We start from the raw sequence: 19,791 nt of genomic DNA, 5'->3' as shown, positions 1-19,791 counted from the left end.
ACACACACACACACACACACACACATACACATATTTCAGATTGCCGCGCAAGTCACAGGTTTTTTAGTGACTCTTCTTGACATTCATTTGTTTTCTATATTTCTATATTCTATATATAAGAAAGATGACATCAAATCAGAACAAGTTTCTGACCGGCCATGAGGAACACAGTCAAGATTTCCACCTGGTTTTACATCAACGATGTTTGGACTCAACATGAAAATACAAATGAAAAACAGCGTCACCTGGAGGTCGGCTGGGGCAGAGCAGCTTTTGGGAAGGCATGGGGAATAGCTATCCTGAACCCAGCCAAACAACTTTCAATGCTTTAGGAGACATAATTAAAACATATTAGGCTGAAATGTGTTCCTTAACTAAAATCTGTTTCTGATAGATATAAATATACAACATAATAAAAAAATGAAGTTGCACAGAAAATTCAAATGGATGAACTATTAGGCTATTATTATTGTTATTATTATTATTAGTCTACCATTATGCTATGATTAGGCTATTATTAAGCTATTAAGATAATATGCATTATTAAGATATGATTGTTGATGATTATGATGATGTTGGTGCTGATTATTATTATTAGCTATTATTATTATTAGGCTATTATTAAGCTATCATTATTTTTATTATTATCATTATCATCATTAAGCTGTTATTAATATTGTGGTCTAGTTTGCTGAATTTCAGTCATCTTTGATCCTTCGAAGAAAAGCTCTAAGTCAAAGCAGCAAGTCCTGTCTCAGTGAATAAAAAATGTAAACGTCTCCTTGCTGCTATTTTGGTGTTTTCCTCCGGCTGGATGTGCAGGCACGGAGATCATCAATTATTTGTCGGTGCCGACTATGAACCGTCTTCCCTATGGATCTGTCGAAGGTTGACGACCCCCAGGCTCAACGCCCCGTGAATGAATAAAAAGTTTCCTCTGCGTCCTTAATGCAAAGGCATAGGCTACCGGGAAGCGGCCGCTGTGCCTGTGCGTCTGTTGTGGCTGTGGCGGCGAGGCGAGGCGCAGCGCAGCGCAGCGCAGCGCTGCGGTGCCCGGCGCGCTCCGGACCAACACAACACCGACAGCAGCACTGCGCGTTTGGGGACGTGACATGGGTTAAGGGCCTGTGTGAGACTAAACAGATGGCCTAAATAAGAAAGACCACCCGTTTAAAATACAGTTAGGCCAATCTAGTCAGCCGAGTGAAAAAAATATACAGCCTGTCTGAAGCAAACCCCCAACAATCAGCACCAAAACGGCTCCAGACGCACTGCAATACGATCTAAATTACTGCCATAAAAGACATCTGCTGTTTCTTATTAGTTATCACTTAGACCTAATATATGGTATGATCAGCTCAATCAGATAATCCCCCCTAATATGGCCAGTATTAGAACAGAAAGAAGGGGCATTAATAACAGCATAACCAAGCAAGCCTGATATGGGAATGAGGGTCGTTTCTCCAATCTACAATTTCTGATCACAGCTTTCATCATTAGGCTACTATTGTTAGTGAACTGTATGATCATAACCCATTAGGGCCACTCTTACAGGTTGGATAACAGCACACAGCATCAGAGGTGTCTTACCTTCAGCGGCTAAGGAGCACTGCATCATCAGCATCAGCACCGTGCCGATGCTCAGAAACCACCGGGCCAGCCTCCCATCCAGCGCCCGCGTCCTCTTCCCGTTTCTCGGCGAGCGGACGGCCACCATCCCGGGGTCCGGGAGCCATGCCGTCGGGGAGAAAGAGCGGGGGGCTTCTTTGTTTATCCCGCCGTCCCCGGGGCCGCTGCCGCTGCTGGAGAGGAGCGCATGTTTGGGAGCCATTGGTCAACCAGTTAATCCTGAATGGGAATCATCTAACGGCGCTGCTCTGGTGAAAGGCATCCGATCAACCTGGCCCCGGTGCGGACAAGCGGGGCTCTCCTCTCCATGAGCCTGCCGGGAGGCTGTCAGCGTCGGGATGGAAACAAAGGCAGTTTTTTGTTTTTTTTCGTTTGAGCGTCTCCGTGTGTTTGTGCGCGTGAGGTGTGAAGTCCCTACTGTGACCGTAAGGCGCTCTCCATCTCTACTGGGAGCTGCGTCAAGACACACAGAGGTGGCCACAGCGCCGGGAAACAGCCTCGGCGATGCTGGCTTCAAAATAAAAGCGTCGACGTTGTCAGGAAGTGCAGTTTGAGGATTGGAGTGCAAGTTTAACACTTCTTGGAGGCAGAGCTGCTTCGAAAAACCACCGTTTTTTTCCACAGCGCACGTTAACTCGCAAAATTAAATATCAAAGAATGAACTCCTCTTCTCTCTCAAAATATGAGTAAAAACATGCATGGCAATTAATTATGTTTGTCCTTTAATGTCCCCATTTAATCATGACCATGGCATTCATGAGTTTGGAAGGTCAGCAGGGGAGTTAGCTAAGAGGAGTTAGCTAACAGGCTATTATGAAACCTAGCACTCTTGCTAGCAAGCCCCAAAATTTTTACTGACGACATGACCCTAATTGAACCAAAATGTGATTCTTTATATAATTTCTGTCTGTTCTGATTGGCTAATACTCACAAAGGCTTTTTAACAGTTTTTGGAGTGCCTGGATATTCCTCTTTTACTTATGTCCGAAGAACCCTTCGAAGTATTCCAGCCCTCTATCTGTGTTCAACAGGACATGTCCTTTATTGAAGTTTGCCACTTGCACTCTGAAAAACTGTGGTTCTTTGGCTCCACCCATTGAAGTGTAACTCAACCAATGAGATTATTTCTGCCTCCAACAAACGTTTGTAGAATTTAAATTTCAAACTGCTTGCATTTCAGTAGATTTTATCTAGCTGGCTTGCCACTAAGTAGGTTACTGGAGCTCCAGTTCTATACTCTTATGGAACAATTGTGCCACTACTATGGGTTAAAACAGATTTTCTTTTTCTAGAGAGAGTTCTTGAGTTTAAGTCATCCAGGATTCATTTTGTTAGCTGAAATTTAGCTGTATGAATGCACTCTCTTTAGGAAATGCCATGCTCCATAATACAATGTAAAAATGTTTTGGTATCTATTTCACAGCTAGAGTATCACTCCATATTGAAGGTACTGTTTCCACTTGAGTATTTTGATACTTATGTGACAAATCGTCCGCTTTTATTTTGAAGGTGAACTTGCCTAACTTCTGGTCTTGTTCGGGCTAACTCCGGCTAGCTTGACGCAGCTTCTGCCAGGATACTGAGCAGCAGCCTGCGTGTTTGGTGTCATGATGGTAAAAATCACAGGAACAGACTGGCCACAACGGCCCGCTTCATCCTTCCAGCTCTGAAGGGCGCACATTTGGGACGGCACAAATCACGGCGTCCTTCACGTCCCTTTTTAATTTATTGCATCATTAGAAGACCAAATATCAAGGCAGTGACGCCAGCGCTGCTTTGCTGTAAAATTTCTGATTTGGCAGATCTAACTACAGCAGGAGCCAGGCGGCCCCTGGTGGGAGCTGAGGGCGCAGCCACAGTACTCAGTCAGAAATGTGGAGAGTGACCAAAACAGTCATAGATATTCTGCTCATTGTCTATTAAATAATAGTAAAAATAAGCTCTTCTTCATTTTGTTGTAGACCCTACATTGGGAAACACTGTATTAGATATTTGTAATTTATAGGTGAAACAGTTTTAATAATTTCTATAACTTATTTCGGCAGCTAATATAAAAGGCTGCTTGCCTGATATCATCTTTACACATTTGGTCATTTTTGGTCGATGCTGGTCTTCCACAGATAACACTATTTTCTACAAATAAAATGATCGCTTGAAAGCATATCATTTATGGTTAATTTCAGATTTGATTACACAGTAGGTCTACCTTTGAGAAAAAGAACAATTATTCAATCATACTCCATGTGATTTGGAAGTGTACATGACTGAGATAGTTTTAAGGTAAAAGACAATCGCTTTTAGCAGTAGATTAACCCTCATTGTGGCCCTTTTTACCCTTAGAAACAGCAGAGACATCTTTCACTTAAACTCCAAACAGAATCTTTGTTGGCATCCTAATTTTCCTCGCCAATAACTGACATTGGTGAAAGAAATACTTCCTTCTACACCAGAAAAAGACAACAAACAACACTGACTGAAGCAAAAGATACTTTTTTTTTAATTCAAAGTGAATCTTGACATAGTACACCATCAATTCATAATTTGACACTCACCAATAAGAGTCACCAAGAAGGAACCCGCTTTTTGTGACAAAGTACATAAGGCTTGGTCACATTGAAACTCACTGAGAACTAGAGGGGGGAAAAGAAAACGACCGCAAACTGGTAAGACACACATTATTACATCCAAAACAATAATCATTTTCCCAGTCCTCATATTGTTGTATATTGCACAGTGCAGTTGCTACATTGTCAAAACTAGTGTAGCATTTAAGTAAAATCAAAACAACAAAAAATCATAAAGCCACACGATCTACACACATTTAGAACAGTAACAGTTTTAAATTGAGCAATCACGTCTACATATTTGTGTCTAAATATATTAAATGTCAACCCGATAATTATAAAGGTGTGGTACGAGTTCTACCTAACAGGCGTCATAGGAATTGAATTTCTTAGAAGTTTTTCAGCCCAGTACCCAAATGAGATGTTGAGACCCCATGTTCATCAAAACATTAGGACTTGTGTCATGTGGGGATCCGGATCGAAATCTTTATATCCACAGGGACCTGACTCTTGGTATTGCCATATCATAGCAGTACTGATGTTTGTTATGAGGGATCAGTCCATACCGCCTAATGAAGGCACTCAATGACTAAAGAGGGTCAATTTTCCCTCACTTTCTGGAAAAAGAAAATGTGTGGAATAGTCCTCAGGCCTGCTTTGTTTGTTACTTATCTTTAGGCTGCTGGGCAACATGTGCTCGTTGTATCTGGGACTGTCTGACCCTCTAGTGACTTTGATGATGCAACTCTCGGTATAAGGCTGCGGGGAGGCGGGATTAGTTCTGCTGAGATCCTAAGCAATCAACCCAAAGTGGTGGTGGGGGGATTACGGTTTAGTGTGGCAACGTGTGGACATCTCATCACAGGTGCTGAGCTGACAGGGAGAAAAAAACCCCAAAAAACACATGGGAATCGACAAGAGAGGCCGCACACCACAGAATTAAAATGAACAGAATGTCGTTTTTTCCTTTTCAAATCAACATTCTCGAAGGAATTGAATACCTGTTCTATCCATTGTAATTCTAGGCTGCACTCCAAAAGCTGAACTCCCATGCTCCTCTCTTGTTTTGTCTAAGGATCAGGGTTCGCCAACACAGTAGCATATCAGACGAGTACACAAAATACACCCATTACTTAAGCAACATAGCAAAACCATTACATCGTAATACAATAGAGTAGATGTCGTATGAAGAAGGGGGCAACTTTGGAACTAAACTTCGAGTATGACAGTCGATAAAGCATTGTTGAAATAACTCCTCACTGAAACACATGGTGATATCGACCTATGGTAATAGCTGCATACAACAAATCCTATAGACATTCCGATCCAAAAAAGAAACACGAGAGAGAACTCGGTGTAGCCGTCACAAATGCAACAAAAACGGTTACGGTGTCACATCTGCAAACCAAAAGACGAAAGACGCTTTTGAGTTCCGCAAATACATTCACGGTGTGAGAATAAAGCTTTGCATTTGTGTATATCCAGGCCCTATGTTCGAGTACTGCACGGTGTTCTTGGTGAGCGTAATTAAAACATTCCCTGACTTGTACTTTCTTAGGATTCTGTAAAAAAAGAAAAAAAAGGAAAAAAGAAGAGAGATTGTTTTCAGACCTCATTTTATCGAATAAACAAAGAACTTTGGGGTTTTCGTGATCTGAAAGCAGGAGCTGATCCCCTCAGAAAGAACTAGTCTACAAATTTCCGACTGCTTTGATATCAACGCGAGACGTAATCTGTCAGCCACTTGTTTGAAGAAGGCACTAGTTGTACAGTACGAAGAGTTGCAAATACAGTCCGATAACGGAAGAAAAATAAAAGTGGTGTCGTCGGCGTAGAAGGAGAGAAAGAAAGGTACGTCGACGACACGCCGGTTACAGAATCCAAGGGTGAACCCAACCTACGCTTCAAGATGAAATACTGATGCTAAATGCACACGCACAAAAACACACACACACCAAAAAAGCAACAGGATAAAAAAAAAAAGAAAAACAAAAGAAAACTCATACTTCCATTACAGCAGTTTACAATCACTTCAAAACAACAAAGCCAATATACATAGGCACTAGCATATAGGAATACCATTCAGTATACTCTATGATCAAAATAAACCCACTTCTATTGTATCTAGTCATCGGAACTACAATACAAAAGTAAGAATGCAGGGTGGGAACGAGATTAGTCCTCTAAATTCACAGCTACGGAAGTGGCAGATAATCAGTACATAGCAGCTTATTATCTATACATTCCAAATACAATTCGCCAAACAAAGCTAAGAAAAATAAAACCTCAACCTCAGTTGTTTTTTTTGTTTTTTTTAAAATAGAGATCTCATAATATATTCCAATATGTTGATAATTGCAACAGTATGCTGGAGGTGAAAGGAGAAATAGTAGTGACCATGCTTCAGAAATGATTAATGAACAGTCTTTGGTGCTGATTGGAGTAAAATACCAGCTGATATGACGGGTAAAAAGACTCTACTACACGCGCTAGGAATCAAAAAACACAAAACCAAAAGAAAAACAAAACAAAATCAAGGCTATGCATCCACCCTGAAGGAATGTATCGAAACTGACAAACGACGAGCTTCAACACATGGAGAAAGGTTTGTCTCACACGGATATTTGAAGAAAAAAAAAATAAAAACGGTTATCAATACACCTCTAACACTCAATAGCCCAGCGATGATACTGTAAATTGTTATTTCAAACACTGAAAAGCATTTTTGAAAGTAAAAATGTCAAACAATCTAAATCGCTTTGTTTGTTTTTTTTTAGTCCATGCCACTCCCAAAATGTTAATCTAAAACATAAAAACGCATTAATGCAAGTATAGCCTAAATGCAAAACAAAAACACGGCAACCCAGAGGCTATCTAGATTGTATTGCAGTTACAGTAAACAGTGACAATACTGTTATGAATTAAGTACTATAGTGAATAGAAATCGATTATCAAAATATCAAATCACTCTTTATGTACATAATAAGCTCATTCAGTCAAAGCCCTAAATGTGCAGCCTCTAGCTAAAGTAAATCCATACTCTGAGTTAGAAAGCAAACCGAAGTCCTAACATTTGCCGAAAAATGAAAATGATAACCACAAGCATAATCCTCGCGTCTCTCCGCTAAGCCCATCGCGTTCAACGAGTCTGAAGTTCAAGTGCTGCAAGCCCATTTTACATTTACAATCCTAGAAACTCCTGAAGTAACGTCGCAGACTCCGTTGTTTTTTTTTTGTTTATTTTTAAGGCACTAGAAGATGTGGGCAGTGGCGGGTCTGCCCCGAAACAACACAGAGGAACGTTAAATCCTGGTTAATACAGACTGGGATGGCTTGACGAACGCGGATCTGACCGGCTAGCACGTGCTACAAGGCAACAGAGATAAAGGGAGAGGGAGGCTGAGCAGCCCGACGACAACAACAACAACAACAACAACAACAACGACAACAAAAGATCCCAGCCTCTAATTATTTCATATTCTGAACAATACAGAAACAACAAATGACAGGAGGTAATGTGCAAAGGACACATTATGAATTAAAATTTCCTAATCGTCGTCATTTGTGAATTCATTCGCTATTATATATCGCGACGCGCTCTTATAAAGCTTTGCAGTTTTTTGAACCCATCGTTCCTCCTGTCGACCAACATGATTTCGCAGGAAAGTCTTTCTGACGCAATTAAACACAAGCGCGACTCTAGACGTCGTTGACAGAGGCCATAAAATTTCGCTATCATCTTTGACCTCCCATCACAATAAATCATCTTCATCAGCGTCATTACTTTTTGTTTTTCCTTTCTCATTCTCCTGTTATACATCGCTATCGATCCTCCCTCTCTTAAACCATATTTTCCTCTTCGTCATCACAAATGTCCGTTTTGCGCTCGGCTGCTGGCTCTGCCCGCCCAGGTCCCGGCCCCAGTCCACTTCCCGTTCCCCTTCCGCATCAGGAGGTACTGCTGCTGCCCCGTCCGGCTCCTCAGATATAGGAGAACTGGTGGTGGTGGCTGAGCTTGGTGGGGCTGAGGGGGAAGCCGGTGTAGGCAGCAGGCGAGGCCATGTAGGGGTGAGGCGGCGGCGGGGCCGGGAAGGGGGGCTTGAACTGGTGGGGGTGGTAGGCCGGCTGGTGGTGGGGGTGGATGGTCGGGGAGGGCAGGAGGCGGTGGGGGTGGGGAGGCGGGTGTCCAGGGTGGTGGGGGTGGCCACCGAGGCCCAGGGTCACCTGGTGAACTATGGCGCCGCCTTGGGGATGGGAGAGGCCATAGCCGGGCTGGAGGAGAGGGGGAGGAGGCGGGCGAGAGGGCAGGATGGGGTGGGGGTGGTGGGCGCCGGCGGGGAGGGGCCCCGCGGCAGGGTAGGGCAGCAGGGCGTGCGTGGGCAGGCCCTGGGTGTGGGTGTGGGTGTGGGTGTGGGTGTGCGCGTGCGGGTGCGGGCCGGCGGAGGTGTGCGTGGGGCTGCTGTGCGGCAGGTGCGTGAAGGTGTGCGTGTGAACGGTGGGCGGGATGTAAGCGTGCGGCCGCAGCGGGCCATAGTTGCCGTTCCACTCTTTGCTGCTGTGGTTGGAACCGTACGGCTGCACCTGAGAGAGGGAGAGAGGGAGAGAGAGAGAGAGAGAGAGAGAGAGAGACAGAGAGAAGCACATCGACTCCGTTACAGACCCAGTTTCTTCCCACACTGTTAAAGCTCCTATCTAGTGGTTTTCAGCATTTTGTTAAAAGGCTCAATCTGTCATTCAAATGTGAATAAAAAGCGTAGACAAAGCAGAAAAACCCAAAACATTTGACTGGAGACATTTTAACAGATGATACAGGGACTGATATGAGAACAGAATAGCATTATGGTAGTTTTAAATCTATTTCCCAACTATGTCAAATTCATCTGCACCGTTTCTAATAATTACAAATAATGAAATGAGGAAACATTCCAAAAAATCTTGGAGAATCTACACATGCATGTACACATTAATGTGCCACAACAAATACATTCCAAGTATGGGGTTTAATGGAGAATTGCATGTTTTAAGGCTAGCAGCTGCACGCAGCCTCATTGACTTTTATGCGTACAGCAGTACCACTCCATGTTTATCTCTGCAGTAACAGAATGTGCAAGAATGCCTTAGACGTTTTCACATCTGTCTGTACAAAATACATTTTCTTGCTACCCACAAGTGATTTTGCAGGCTGTTGTTCAAGCTTATTAAAAAAAACTAAGCAACAAGCCTGCATAATCTTTAAGTCTGCATTACTTTGAAAGAACTTGGGCGAGCAGTGGGGACATTACAGACAAAAATTTTGAAAAGTAATTTCTGCAGAATTATTTGCGGTCCCATTTTCATCTTCCTGTGACACCTACCACCTTTTCCCCTATATTAAAAGAGAAAGGAAAGTAACCGAACGCACCTGTCCAAAGCCCAGAGGGTGCTGCTGCTGCCCCATCACATTCTGATGCCGGGGCAGGAGGGGGGCGGAGGGGAGGAGGGGGACGGAGGAGGGCGCGCTCTGTTGTCCTGCAAGGCTGCAGCGCCCTCGGGACCGGGACCAGGACTCTGAGACTGGGAGAAGAGAGGAGAAGACACAAATGAGTCAGAGGGAAAAGATGCGCTGCAAATATAGATAAGATGGCAGTTTTTAGCCCGCATGACCTGCAAGACTGAAAGATAGTGAAGCACGGCAATGACTGTCAGGACTTCAAACAACAACCTGAAGAAAGAAAGAAAACATGCAACGCAGAGGGAAAATAGAATCAGATAGGGCATACTTTGGCTGAAAACACAGAATATGAACAGTGGTCTTTGTGGAAAGGCATGAAGAAGAATAATCTCATGATGATGAGGAGTGGATGTAGAATTGAATATATTTAATAAACAAATCAAGATGCCATCCAAGCCAAATTTTCAAACCGATTAATAAAGACTGTTTTTTTTAATCCTGATTTTCTATTTGTGTGAAACAGCTTAGTGGAGGTTAAATGTGGTCACCATCCTGTAGTGTACACCCACATTAAGTTGAGCTGATAGTGAAGGTCCACTAATGAGACAGGTTTAGCCACTATAAACACTGAACATTTGGCCGGCTGTTGTGACCTTTAAGACGACTGCAAAACGAACTATTAATAGGAGCGGTGCAGCGTCCTCATCTGTGTGCCGAGCAGCTCTACCTGGCACAGAAAGGCTGACCAGGCAGGCGGGGTAACGAGCAGCAGATGATACGACTGGTCCGAGCCCAGGTTACAGGGCCCAGCGCGGCTACAAACATATGGTGCCCATACGGCGGCGCGGCTAGTGGAGTGTGGATATTTATAGGAACCGACAATGCTCTTATGTCATTTACTGGGTCAGGTTCCTCTGATGCCCGTAGTAAGACTACAGCAATAAACTGAATGGGAATGAATGGGATAACCTACACGGGAGCAGCTGTTTTGTCTCCTGTGGAACTAGGTTAAATCTAACAGGCTGGGATTATGTCACTTTTCAGGAATATTAAAAAAATGAGATGAGTTACATATACTGTATATATAGTTTTTTTTTGAAAAAAAAAAAAACATGTTTGTGTGAGAAGCCCTATTCAAACTGGATTACTTTTGCTGGTGAAGGACATGAAATGCAATTTTTTAAATGTGTGTAATTCCATAGGACCATTCATAAAGCCTCAAATTTCTACTAGTATCCCGGATATTAAAACATCATGATCTACACTTCTGTGTGTGTGTGCTCACACTTGTTGGTCAAACAAGCATTTATTTTCACCATTACCAACACTCACTTTCCTTTGCAGGAACAAATGCTCCACTGGCTGTGATACAAGACTTTAGATTTATCTAGATGGCTGCCTACTGACCAAAATGCGGGCACACAAAAGATAAATCGCATAAGGTTGTGAGATTTTGACCTTAGATGGGATTTTATTTATTTTATTCCTCCTTTGTATAGGTCTCCACCATGCGGCGCCACCATTAGGGTATTTGAGCTAGTTGTCTACATGTGTTATGACAGTCTGCCAGCCGACAATAGAGGAACGTATTATTATGTTATGGTGATGTCAATTGGAACTGGATTGCTATTACCAGATGGCCACTGAGTTTGCCAAAACAGAAGGTAATTTGCTCAGATTTAATACTTTTCTGGCTTGTAAAAATTACAGATATGGGACATTCATGCTGTTTAACATTACAAATGCCATTGGCAATAATTAAAATTATAGGCCCTCTCCAAGTTATACTAATTCAGTTTGAATAGAGCTGAGGACTGCCAGAAATCCCGAGCTTCCACAGCCAAAGTTCAATATAAATTATCAAGAACTAAAGTGCAACATAACAGTGTAATCTATCAAGGTTTTCTGGCAACTGGCTAATCCTATTTCCAGACATCCCCACCAGGGATCTGACTCAGTGAACACAAGAAAATTACCTACTACAGATGAAATGTTTGAGCTAGTGGTGTAGAGGAATGACAATTTAGCATTTTATGGCCACAATATAACACTGTAATTTCTGCTGCCATCAAGGAATCATTAAACTTGCCTTTCACATAAAACGGTTGGGAATCTTTTCCATAAAACACAGCACCATGAAACTAGACAATAAAATCCATAAGGTTAGAGAAAGAGAAAGATACAAGAAATCAAACTAGATTGTTGGCACTCAGAGAAGGCACCTGAGGAGGAAAGTTGATCCTTAGACTCTGATCTACATCAGTTTAAATTCTCTCCCCCCATTAATAAAATGTTCATTGGGTGAGAATAGAGAAATTTAACTGAACTGAGATCAGTGCCTTAAGGCAACTTTACTGTGTGGCAAGAACCAGCAGAGAAAAACACAGGCTTTGATCCAATACGGAGAGAGATGCATCCACCTTTCCCTCTCCTCCAAGGAACCACCGGGCCTATGTTCAGATTGTTAAATATGGTTTTACCTTGAGATCCCTGGTTCATTTAATCTTACATTAGATGTAGGCATATTTTAAAATATGTAGCCTATACATGTACACATATTTAAAAAACACTGGTTTAAACAAATCCAACCATGTGTAATGAGTGAGGCAAGGACATGAACACACATCTGCATTTGAAATGTTTAAAAAATAGCTTTTTCTTCCCTGGAAACTTTTCCTTCAAGTAAACTTCTGCTTGGATGGAGGGAAAGTTATAAAAGAGGCTTCTTCAACAACACTAACATTGCCTAGTAAGGATGCATCTCTGCGGTATTAGAGCATGGCCAGTTCACTGCTGGTGTCTCTTGATCACCTGTTATAGCCTCTATGGCCCACTAGGGGGCGGTAAGCCCCTACTGCTTCCATATGACCTGCAAAGCAGACACCGCCAAAGCACAGGTGACAGGCCACTTAACAGGTGGAGAAATACGGGCACCGTTATGGCAAAAGAAGGTTTATGAATGTTAAGCCACAATTAACAAATAAAAAACTTCAAAAACACAGATACAAAATAGTCTTAGCTAATAAGGGCAAACTCCAATAAACAAATGGTAAAACATCCCAAAATAGACACTACTCTCTCTCCTGCTAAAAAAGATCAGCTCACCTTCAATTCCATTATATGTATAAACAAAAGAAGACACATACAAACAGAAACATCAGCCATTCCCTGCTAGAAGGGTCAACAGTGCCACTGACCGGTTCTCTGGACACGCTCCTCTGTCCCCAGACTGTTGTTGTTGTTCTGCACTCTCATTGGTGGAACCACCATGGTCCTGACGCCGCGGGGACTCCTGCCCTGGACCGCAGGGGTGGCCAGTCGCGCCACCATGGCGGCCAAGGGCGGGCGGTTGTTGTGGTTACTGTTGTCGAGGTAACGGTACGGACTGTTGGCGCGGGGGGAGGTGGACGTGTCGGACGTGGGGGAGCCCTCCACCGTGTCACAGCCGCTCTCGTGGCCGTCGTCCTCCGACATGCTGGACAGAGAGGAGGGATCACACATTAAGATGACAGGACCAGACTTTAAAGCAGTGCTCACATTATGCCACTATCAGTTAACAGTGCTTAGGTACAACTCTTAAAACACTTAGCAATAACTCCTACAAAACAGCCAATACATTTCATACTGATTTTGTAATCAGAGTTTCTGGGAATTATCCAACAATTACTGCCAAGTTTTCAGTTTGTACTTTGTTCAGTTTCATTCTGATTACTGTTGTTGTAATAAACTGTTGGCTGCCAACCTAACATAAAACCCTGTCTCTTCTTTGTTGTGACTATTTGGCTTACAAAAAAGTGGTGCACTCCACTAAAAAGTTAAACTTTTCTCAACTTTAGAAAGCGTGCCGCTCTGCGTTAAAAAGCCAAGCACAGTGCTTTTCCCATTTCTCTTCCCTGTTGATTGCTATTTAAAAAAAGGCAGCAGCAGTATTAAAAAGGCAGAATAGTGTGAACATGGCCTAATAAGGCAGGCAGTAGCAAACAAACGTCAATCAGTGAAAGTAAACAACAATGATGACAGTGCAATGGAATGTTGCCTTTGGGTACCAACTAGAGCTCAGCTCCCACAACCTTAACTAACCTCCCTAAACTATTCATATGCAACTTAACCAGGTTTTACATATTTGTGGAGACATTTGGACAGAGACACACACCGACATAAACTACTAGCCTACCTGTTGGGTCTCTTGCATGGTGAGAGAGAGGGGCTGGACTGCAGCGAGTTGGAGGCAGAGGAACCGGTGCTGAGGCTGCTGTCGGGGCTGCTGAGGGAGCAAACTCTCTCCATGGACACACTGGTGTTCCTGCACGCCTCACACACACACTCCCTTTTGCACCTAAAGACAGGAAAACACGGGTGAGGTTAACAACAAAAAAAATACAACCCACTGGAATTGTCTGCAGGCTCCATTATCTCCCACCTGAGTGCCAACACAGGCATATTCACACTAATACAATCAATAGTACTTATGACCAGCAAGAAATATCTGTTGCAGTTGTTGCTTCTGAACGCAGCTGAAAACTAGCAGCCAGCAGAGTAAACAAGGAAGTGTGTGAGCAGCTCCAAAAAAGTATCAAATGGACTATTATGACTGAAATGTTGTGATAACTGGTGAATCACAGCTATTTAAAGACTTGTAACAGCAGTGTGATTGTTATTGTGTTGAAAGGATGTGTTTCAATCGCTTTTTGAATTTGACTATTAGAGAATATGTTGGTCCTGTGGGTGTGTATTGGAGAGCGACGCTCCCTGCAAACGTGTGAGGACATTTTCCAACACAATCAATCCTCATGATGGGAAAATAAAACTAGGAAAATAAGGCCCAGGTTGAAAATAACTGCAATTATCCTTTAACTACCAAGGAATACTGTGATCTGGATTTTATGGGCTCACACCGATTTCCAATCTTATGTAAGCAGGACTGGCGATACGGGTCACTAAATTTCTAAACAACATCTTAGAATCTGTGTATTCCAGATTTTGCTTTATTTCTGTTATATAAGCTTGTAAAGCTATGGAAAACAGTTTTTTTTTTTACTAGAAGCAAATATGGTAACCAAGCTCGTGAGAATTCCATTCTGTAATGAGGTTCTGCTCTGACTGATGTCTGTTTTTACGAAGACCACTTTTCTCCCTTGGTCTGCTAAGCAACAAAGCGAGATCTTCCTCAGGTGTTTTCTATGGGCTTAAACAGATGAATTTCTCTCTTCTCGTTCCAGATATCTTCATCGTTACTCACTCTCTCAGGTGGCACCTCCGGCCGTCTTCGTCCTCCGCCTCTTCCTCTCCGTCTGTCGGCTCGCTGAGGATGCTGATCACGCTGGGGGCGGGGCTCGGCGTGTCACCCATTATGACCGCGACGTCCCGCTGCTGCTGACCGGTCGCGTCCGGCAGCGCGTTGCCGTTCGGCACTGCCTGTTTGAAGCAGCTCACTTCCTCCTCCGCGTCGTCGTCCTCTTCGTCCGTGTGCGGGACGTCCTGTTTCCTGGTTTCCTGCGGAGGGCCTTTCCTCTGAGGCTGCTGCCTTCCTGCCACCGCCTGGCCTACGACGCCGGCCATCTTGGGCGACCGGCACACGGATATGTGGATATTGCTGGGGTGGGACAAGTTCCTTCAAATGGAGAGGAACAGGAAGAACATAGTTGATCAATCAGAAAGCAAATAAAATGGCAGAACAATGTTGACATTGAACATTGTGTCATGTCCTCCTTAATTCAGTCAGACCACATTTAATGATTTCACCTAATTGGACTAATCAAATACACCAAACAGCTAAATGACACTAGATTAATCAGTCGTGATGCGTTGCCATCGGGCATCAATCTTCCAGGGAATGCGAGAGTCCAGGGAGCATCCAGTTAAAAATCTGGCACTGTTCAATATGGATGCTACACTCTGCTTATCTTTCCCACTTTTCCCCATTGCAGAAACTAGAAGTTGACAATCTGCTTTTAAGTAATAATCCATTACATTTACATATAAATAAATGTCCATTTTGCTACTCTCTATTGCTGATGGAATAAACAGAAGAAGAACTGGGTAGTTAGCATGAGCAGCGATAGCCACCATGACTGAACAGACAAAGAAAAGAGCGCCACCTACAGAAATAAAAAAATCTGTTAGGTATCTAACCACAAAGACACGAATCAGGTCCAGAATCTCACCTGTTGTGACTGTGTCTGTTCCTCTTATTGGCCGGCTGCGGCCACACAACGTGAGCTACGCCAATGTTGATTGGCTGAGGGGCAGAGAGAGCTGGCATCTGGTTGGTCAGGAGAGGCTGCTGCATCATGGAGTTGTAGTGGCTGCTGTGGGGACGCACTTTCCTGTAAAAAAAATGAAATGAAAGAAAAATACAGCTCAACTATTTTGGGTAGAATATGCGATAAGGATAGGAAAGATGCTATAATGAAAATGACCAAAACCATAAACATTCATAATAGACCCTGAGAAAATGACTTTATACTGTTCTGGTGAAGAGACGTCATACTGTAGAAATCGTAGGAAAAAAAGATTGTCAAAATGACATTTACAGTAGTTTGCTGATGGTTTAAAAACAGACGGAGGGTTCCAGTACTGGAGCAAACATTAAATATGATGACTTTCCATGAGTGTAAAAGGAACAAAGACAAGATCTAGTGTTTTCATTTTTCAGGCATACTGCACCAATTTTTATTCTAGAATTTTTTAAGTGAATTCAAAAACATCTTGCAACCGTCACTCTACATCTAATGTGATGCATGTGAGAAACAAGCTAAAAAAAAAATCTTTCTTAAAAGTAAAATCTTACTAAATTTAGCAAAACTCAATAGTAAAACTCCCTCTGGGTAAACCTCAAATTGTAAAACTCCCTCTGGGTTAACCTTTTAAAAATCTCAACGTTACAGAAATCCCTTGACCAGTGGAAGTTCTACAGCAGGGAATTTCCAGGACTGAGCGGGTGACTCACCCCCAGTCGCCGATCCTCTGTGGGCCGGTGTCGCCAGTCAGGGAGGACGGGGGTGGGGGAGGGGGGTGAGAGGGAGGAGGGCCCACCGGAGTCATCTGCTGCCAGCCTGCCGGGACGAGGAGCTGCTGGCCCCGGCTCGACCAGGCCTGCTACGCGGACAGAGGAGGAACATTAGAGATGGTGCGTCATACTCTATCGACCGTCTATCTACTGTATGACAATCATTCAAAAGTAGTTATTGCCAGCTATTTTTATTCATACATTCTGCACCAATAAACACAGTAGTTGATTTGAGAAACATGATAACTTGCCTGTGCTATCACCCCAGGCCTCATGGGTAGGGGCTGTATGGGAGGGGCTTGAGTTACCATAGGAACAGTATACCCTGCTGGCTGGTTAAGGTTACCTTAAGAAAAGAAAAATAAAGGCTTATTGTTTTATTCAGCACACAAAACATTTCAACAGATATTTAGTAACACGTATAAATGTAACAGCACCTTGGATATGCTTGGATGATGGAACTACTTAATGAAAGTAAGGCATTATGTATTGGATTTGATCAATGTGTCATTATAAAGGATGTGTAACAATGCAATTGGTGCGATAATCACTTGCACTTTTCTGATTGCGGCTTGCGTACCTTGCATGGTCGGAGGGCAGAGAATGAGAGCAGGCGGGAACGAGTCGCTACATCCAAACTGACCGTTTCCAGTCGTCAGAGCTATCCCAGGGTGCAACACTGAGGGAGCCGACTGGGTCAAAGCCTGCGTGAGGAAGGAGGAGGAGGAGGAGGCAGCAGTAGAGTGGACAGAGGAACGGGAGAAATTGAGGGGGCAAAGATGTGCAAGGAAGATTAGCAATAGCTCTTGATCACACCGATTATCACAACTGAAGTCATTATACTGTGACGATATGCAATAGCACCTTCTCCCCTGAAGGTGGCAACATTAGTTGAATGGTAAAAGTTGGCAAAACTTGCACGGAAGCATTACATAACCAAAGATTAGGTTATATGGCCAGGCATATTTATAGACATTTATTTATATATTCTGTGCCTGGAAAAACCCTGGGTGTCACCAAAAGACAATGTGTAATGACATAATTGTCGGACTGAAATAATCCAGACACTCTACGATGGTGTGTCATTTTATATGGCAGGCGCTTGGGAATGTCAGTGGCTTGCCAGTAGCTTAAAAAAAAATTCCCACCCAAAAACCATCATCTCTTTTTCAAGAATCTGGGGAAGCCATTTAAAACTCATACAACACCAGTGTGTGTGCACCAAGATCTTCTCTTATGTCTCATCGGCATAAAATGGATCCAGAAGCAAACATGCTAGTCACACACGCGTACACACACACACACACACCCCTCTCTTACCTGAGTGTGCACTGGTATCTTGCTGTAGCCCAGAGGAAGGCCAGAGGAGGTGGGCGGGGCTACGGGAGGTCTAGAGAACTGAACTGTGTTCTGGTTCATGGCGTCATACAGGGCATTGGTGGGCCGACTGTGGCACATGTCCATGATGTGGAAACACGACTGAACGCTGCGGGAGATCAGAGGAGTCGTGGTTGGGTGAGGATGAAAGTGTTAAGTCAGGTGTTCATGCCACAGTCAATAACCCCATGCACAATAGTGTTGTTGTGTTTGTGCCTGTCGCTTTGTATACTGCTGGATACTATGAAGAGAGGTAAGAAAACCAACTGCACTGATATGAAAAGTTGGGATTGATTAATATCAATTAATATCGCAAAACAAGTTGTTTTGTGAAATAGAAGGTGGAAGGGTGTAGGGTGAAAATATATAGACACACTGAGCTGCTGTCGTTTGAAGCTTTAAGTTTTGCCTTGAAAATAAATGTAATGCTCTGAACTAGTACCGTTGTGTAAGGTTTACATAAGTTTCTTCATTGTTGACTGAATCCCCTGATATTTGCAGAGCCATTATACTTTTTGGAAGCATTGAAATGAATCGAATGAAATCCTGAGCATGTGAGGTTTTATGATGCACTGAAACTGTGCGGAAAGAACTGAAATTGAATCGTCGTCGGACTGAACTGTTACACCCCTAGATGGCCTGCATGACTGTCTCAAGTGTGTTTGGTCTGTGGCTTACTGGTTGCTGTGCGGGTAGTCCAGCAGATGAGTCATGGTGAGGAAGGGGTGGTTGAGGACGTTGGAGGGAACGGTCCTCTCCTCGGCGTCGATCAGCAGCATGGTCTTCAGCAGAGACACGAACTCCCTCCTGTCGGTCTTCTCCGCTTGCACGTCACTGTTGTCGGGACTCAGCACCAAGTTCACCTGATAGAGGGAGAGAAAATCTATAAGAAGTGCTCAGGGCAACAGTTAAAGTCCTAATGAGTCAATGAATTAATCAACATAGGAACGTCTGACTGAGCTGCATATTTCAACACAGGCAACCAGCACCAGTGTAATAATAATAATAATAATAACCTTTATTTGTATAGCACCTTTCATACACAACATGCAGCTCAAAGTGCTTTACATCAATAAAAGTCAGATAAAAGACAGATAAAAAGATAAAATTCATATAAAAGAACAAGCAAAATGCATTGCATTAAAAGAATCAAATCAAGTAAAATAGAAAGATAAAAGAACACAACAAATACTCCCACTTTTAGATGCACATTGTGAGTGAACCCATATGTTTTTCTTTAATTTTCTTTTCCCCTGTCCTTCCTGATTCTACTCTTGATCTGATATTTACGTCAGATCTCACTGCCTAAGGCAGACGAGAATCATAGATTCTCCTCTTGGTCAAAAACCTCACCATCCACAGATGGATGAGAATCATACAGGGTAAAGCTCTGTCCCCCCCACATATAGTGTTCACTCGTGCAAGTAAGCATTACCCGGACAAGACCAATGAAAATTCGTACTTGTCCGTGTCAGCTCTGTTGGGATCCTGAACAGAAACAGTTAAAATGAAGGCTATTTAAAAGCTAAGCTGAAAAGATACGTTTTTAGCAGTCATTTGAAAATGCTTACAGAGCCCGCCTCTCTAATATTCTTTGGGAGGGTGTTCCACAGTTTAGGAGCATAGTTAAAAAAGGCTGCATCCCCAATCTTCTTTTGAGTGGGGTTTTGTACTTCTAACAAACCAGCAGTAGAAGACCTGAGGGCTCTTGATGGAATGTAGAACAGCAGGGATTCTGTAATGTAGGCCGGTCCTAAGCCATTAAGAGCTTTGTATACAAG

General features: G+C 43.2%; 2 protein-coding genes across 3 annotated transcripts in view; both read right to left on the bottom strand.

Moving 5' to 3' along the window:
• Window positions 1–1,831, bottom strand: part of kiaa1549la (KIAA1549-like a) — an 85,417-nt gene extending 83,586 nt beyond the window's left edge. The window contains exon 1 of the mRNA XM_071914875.2: window positions 1,591–1,831. Within this exon, the coding sequence (XP_071770976.2) occupies window positions 1,591–1,831 (241 nt within the window). The remainder of the gene's footprint in view (window positions 1–1,590) is intronic.
• A 2,272-nt stretch (window positions 1,832–4,103) lies between these two features.
• The window catches only part of LOC139923949 (homeodomain-interacting protein kinase 3-like), a 37,925-nt gene continuing 22,237 nt past the window's right edge, over window positions 4,104–19,791 (bottom strand). The window contains exons 8-18 of one of the 2 annotated variants that reach the window (XM_078282902.1): window positions 18,689–18,873; window positions 17,954–18,119; window positions 17,214–17,337; window positions 16,885–16,979; window positions 16,574–16,722; window positions 15,789–15,950; window positions 14,864–15,235; window positions 13,799–13,960; window positions 12,822–13,099; window positions 9,595–9,746; window positions 4,104–8,774 (exon numbers count right to left, since the gene is read on the bottom strand). In XM_078282902.1, coding sequence (XP_078139028.1) covers window positions 8,175–8,774; window positions 9,595–9,746; window positions 12,822–13,099; window positions 13,799–13,960; window positions 14,864–15,235; window positions 15,789–15,950; window positions 16,574–16,722; window positions 16,885–16,979; window positions 17,214–17,337; window positions 17,954–18,119; window positions 18,689–18,873 — 2,445 coding nt within the window. In that variant the 3' untranslated portion in view covers window positions 4,104–8,174. The remainder of the gene's footprint in view (window positions 8,775–9,594; window positions 9,747–12,821; window positions 13,100–13,798; window positions 13,961–14,863; window positions 15,236–15,788; window positions 15,951–16,573; window positions 16,723–16,884; window positions 16,980–17,213; window positions 17,338–17,953; window positions 18,120–18,688; window positions 18,874–19,791) is intronic. The other variant, XM_071914859.2, reaches the window with a different exon arrangement.

The sequence above is a fragment of the Centroberyx gerrardi genome, chromosome 4, assembly GCF_048128805.1.
Source record: "Centroberyx gerrardi isolate f3 chromosome 4, fCenGer3.hap1.cur.20231027, whole genome shotgun sequence".
Taxonomy (NCBI): Eukaryota; Metazoa; Chordata; class Actinopteri; order Beryciformes; family Berycidae; genus Centroberyx; species Centroberyx gerrardi.
The sequence above is the reverse complement of the archived record's forward strand: the minus strand, read 5'-3'. Positions and strand labels throughout refer to the sequence as shown.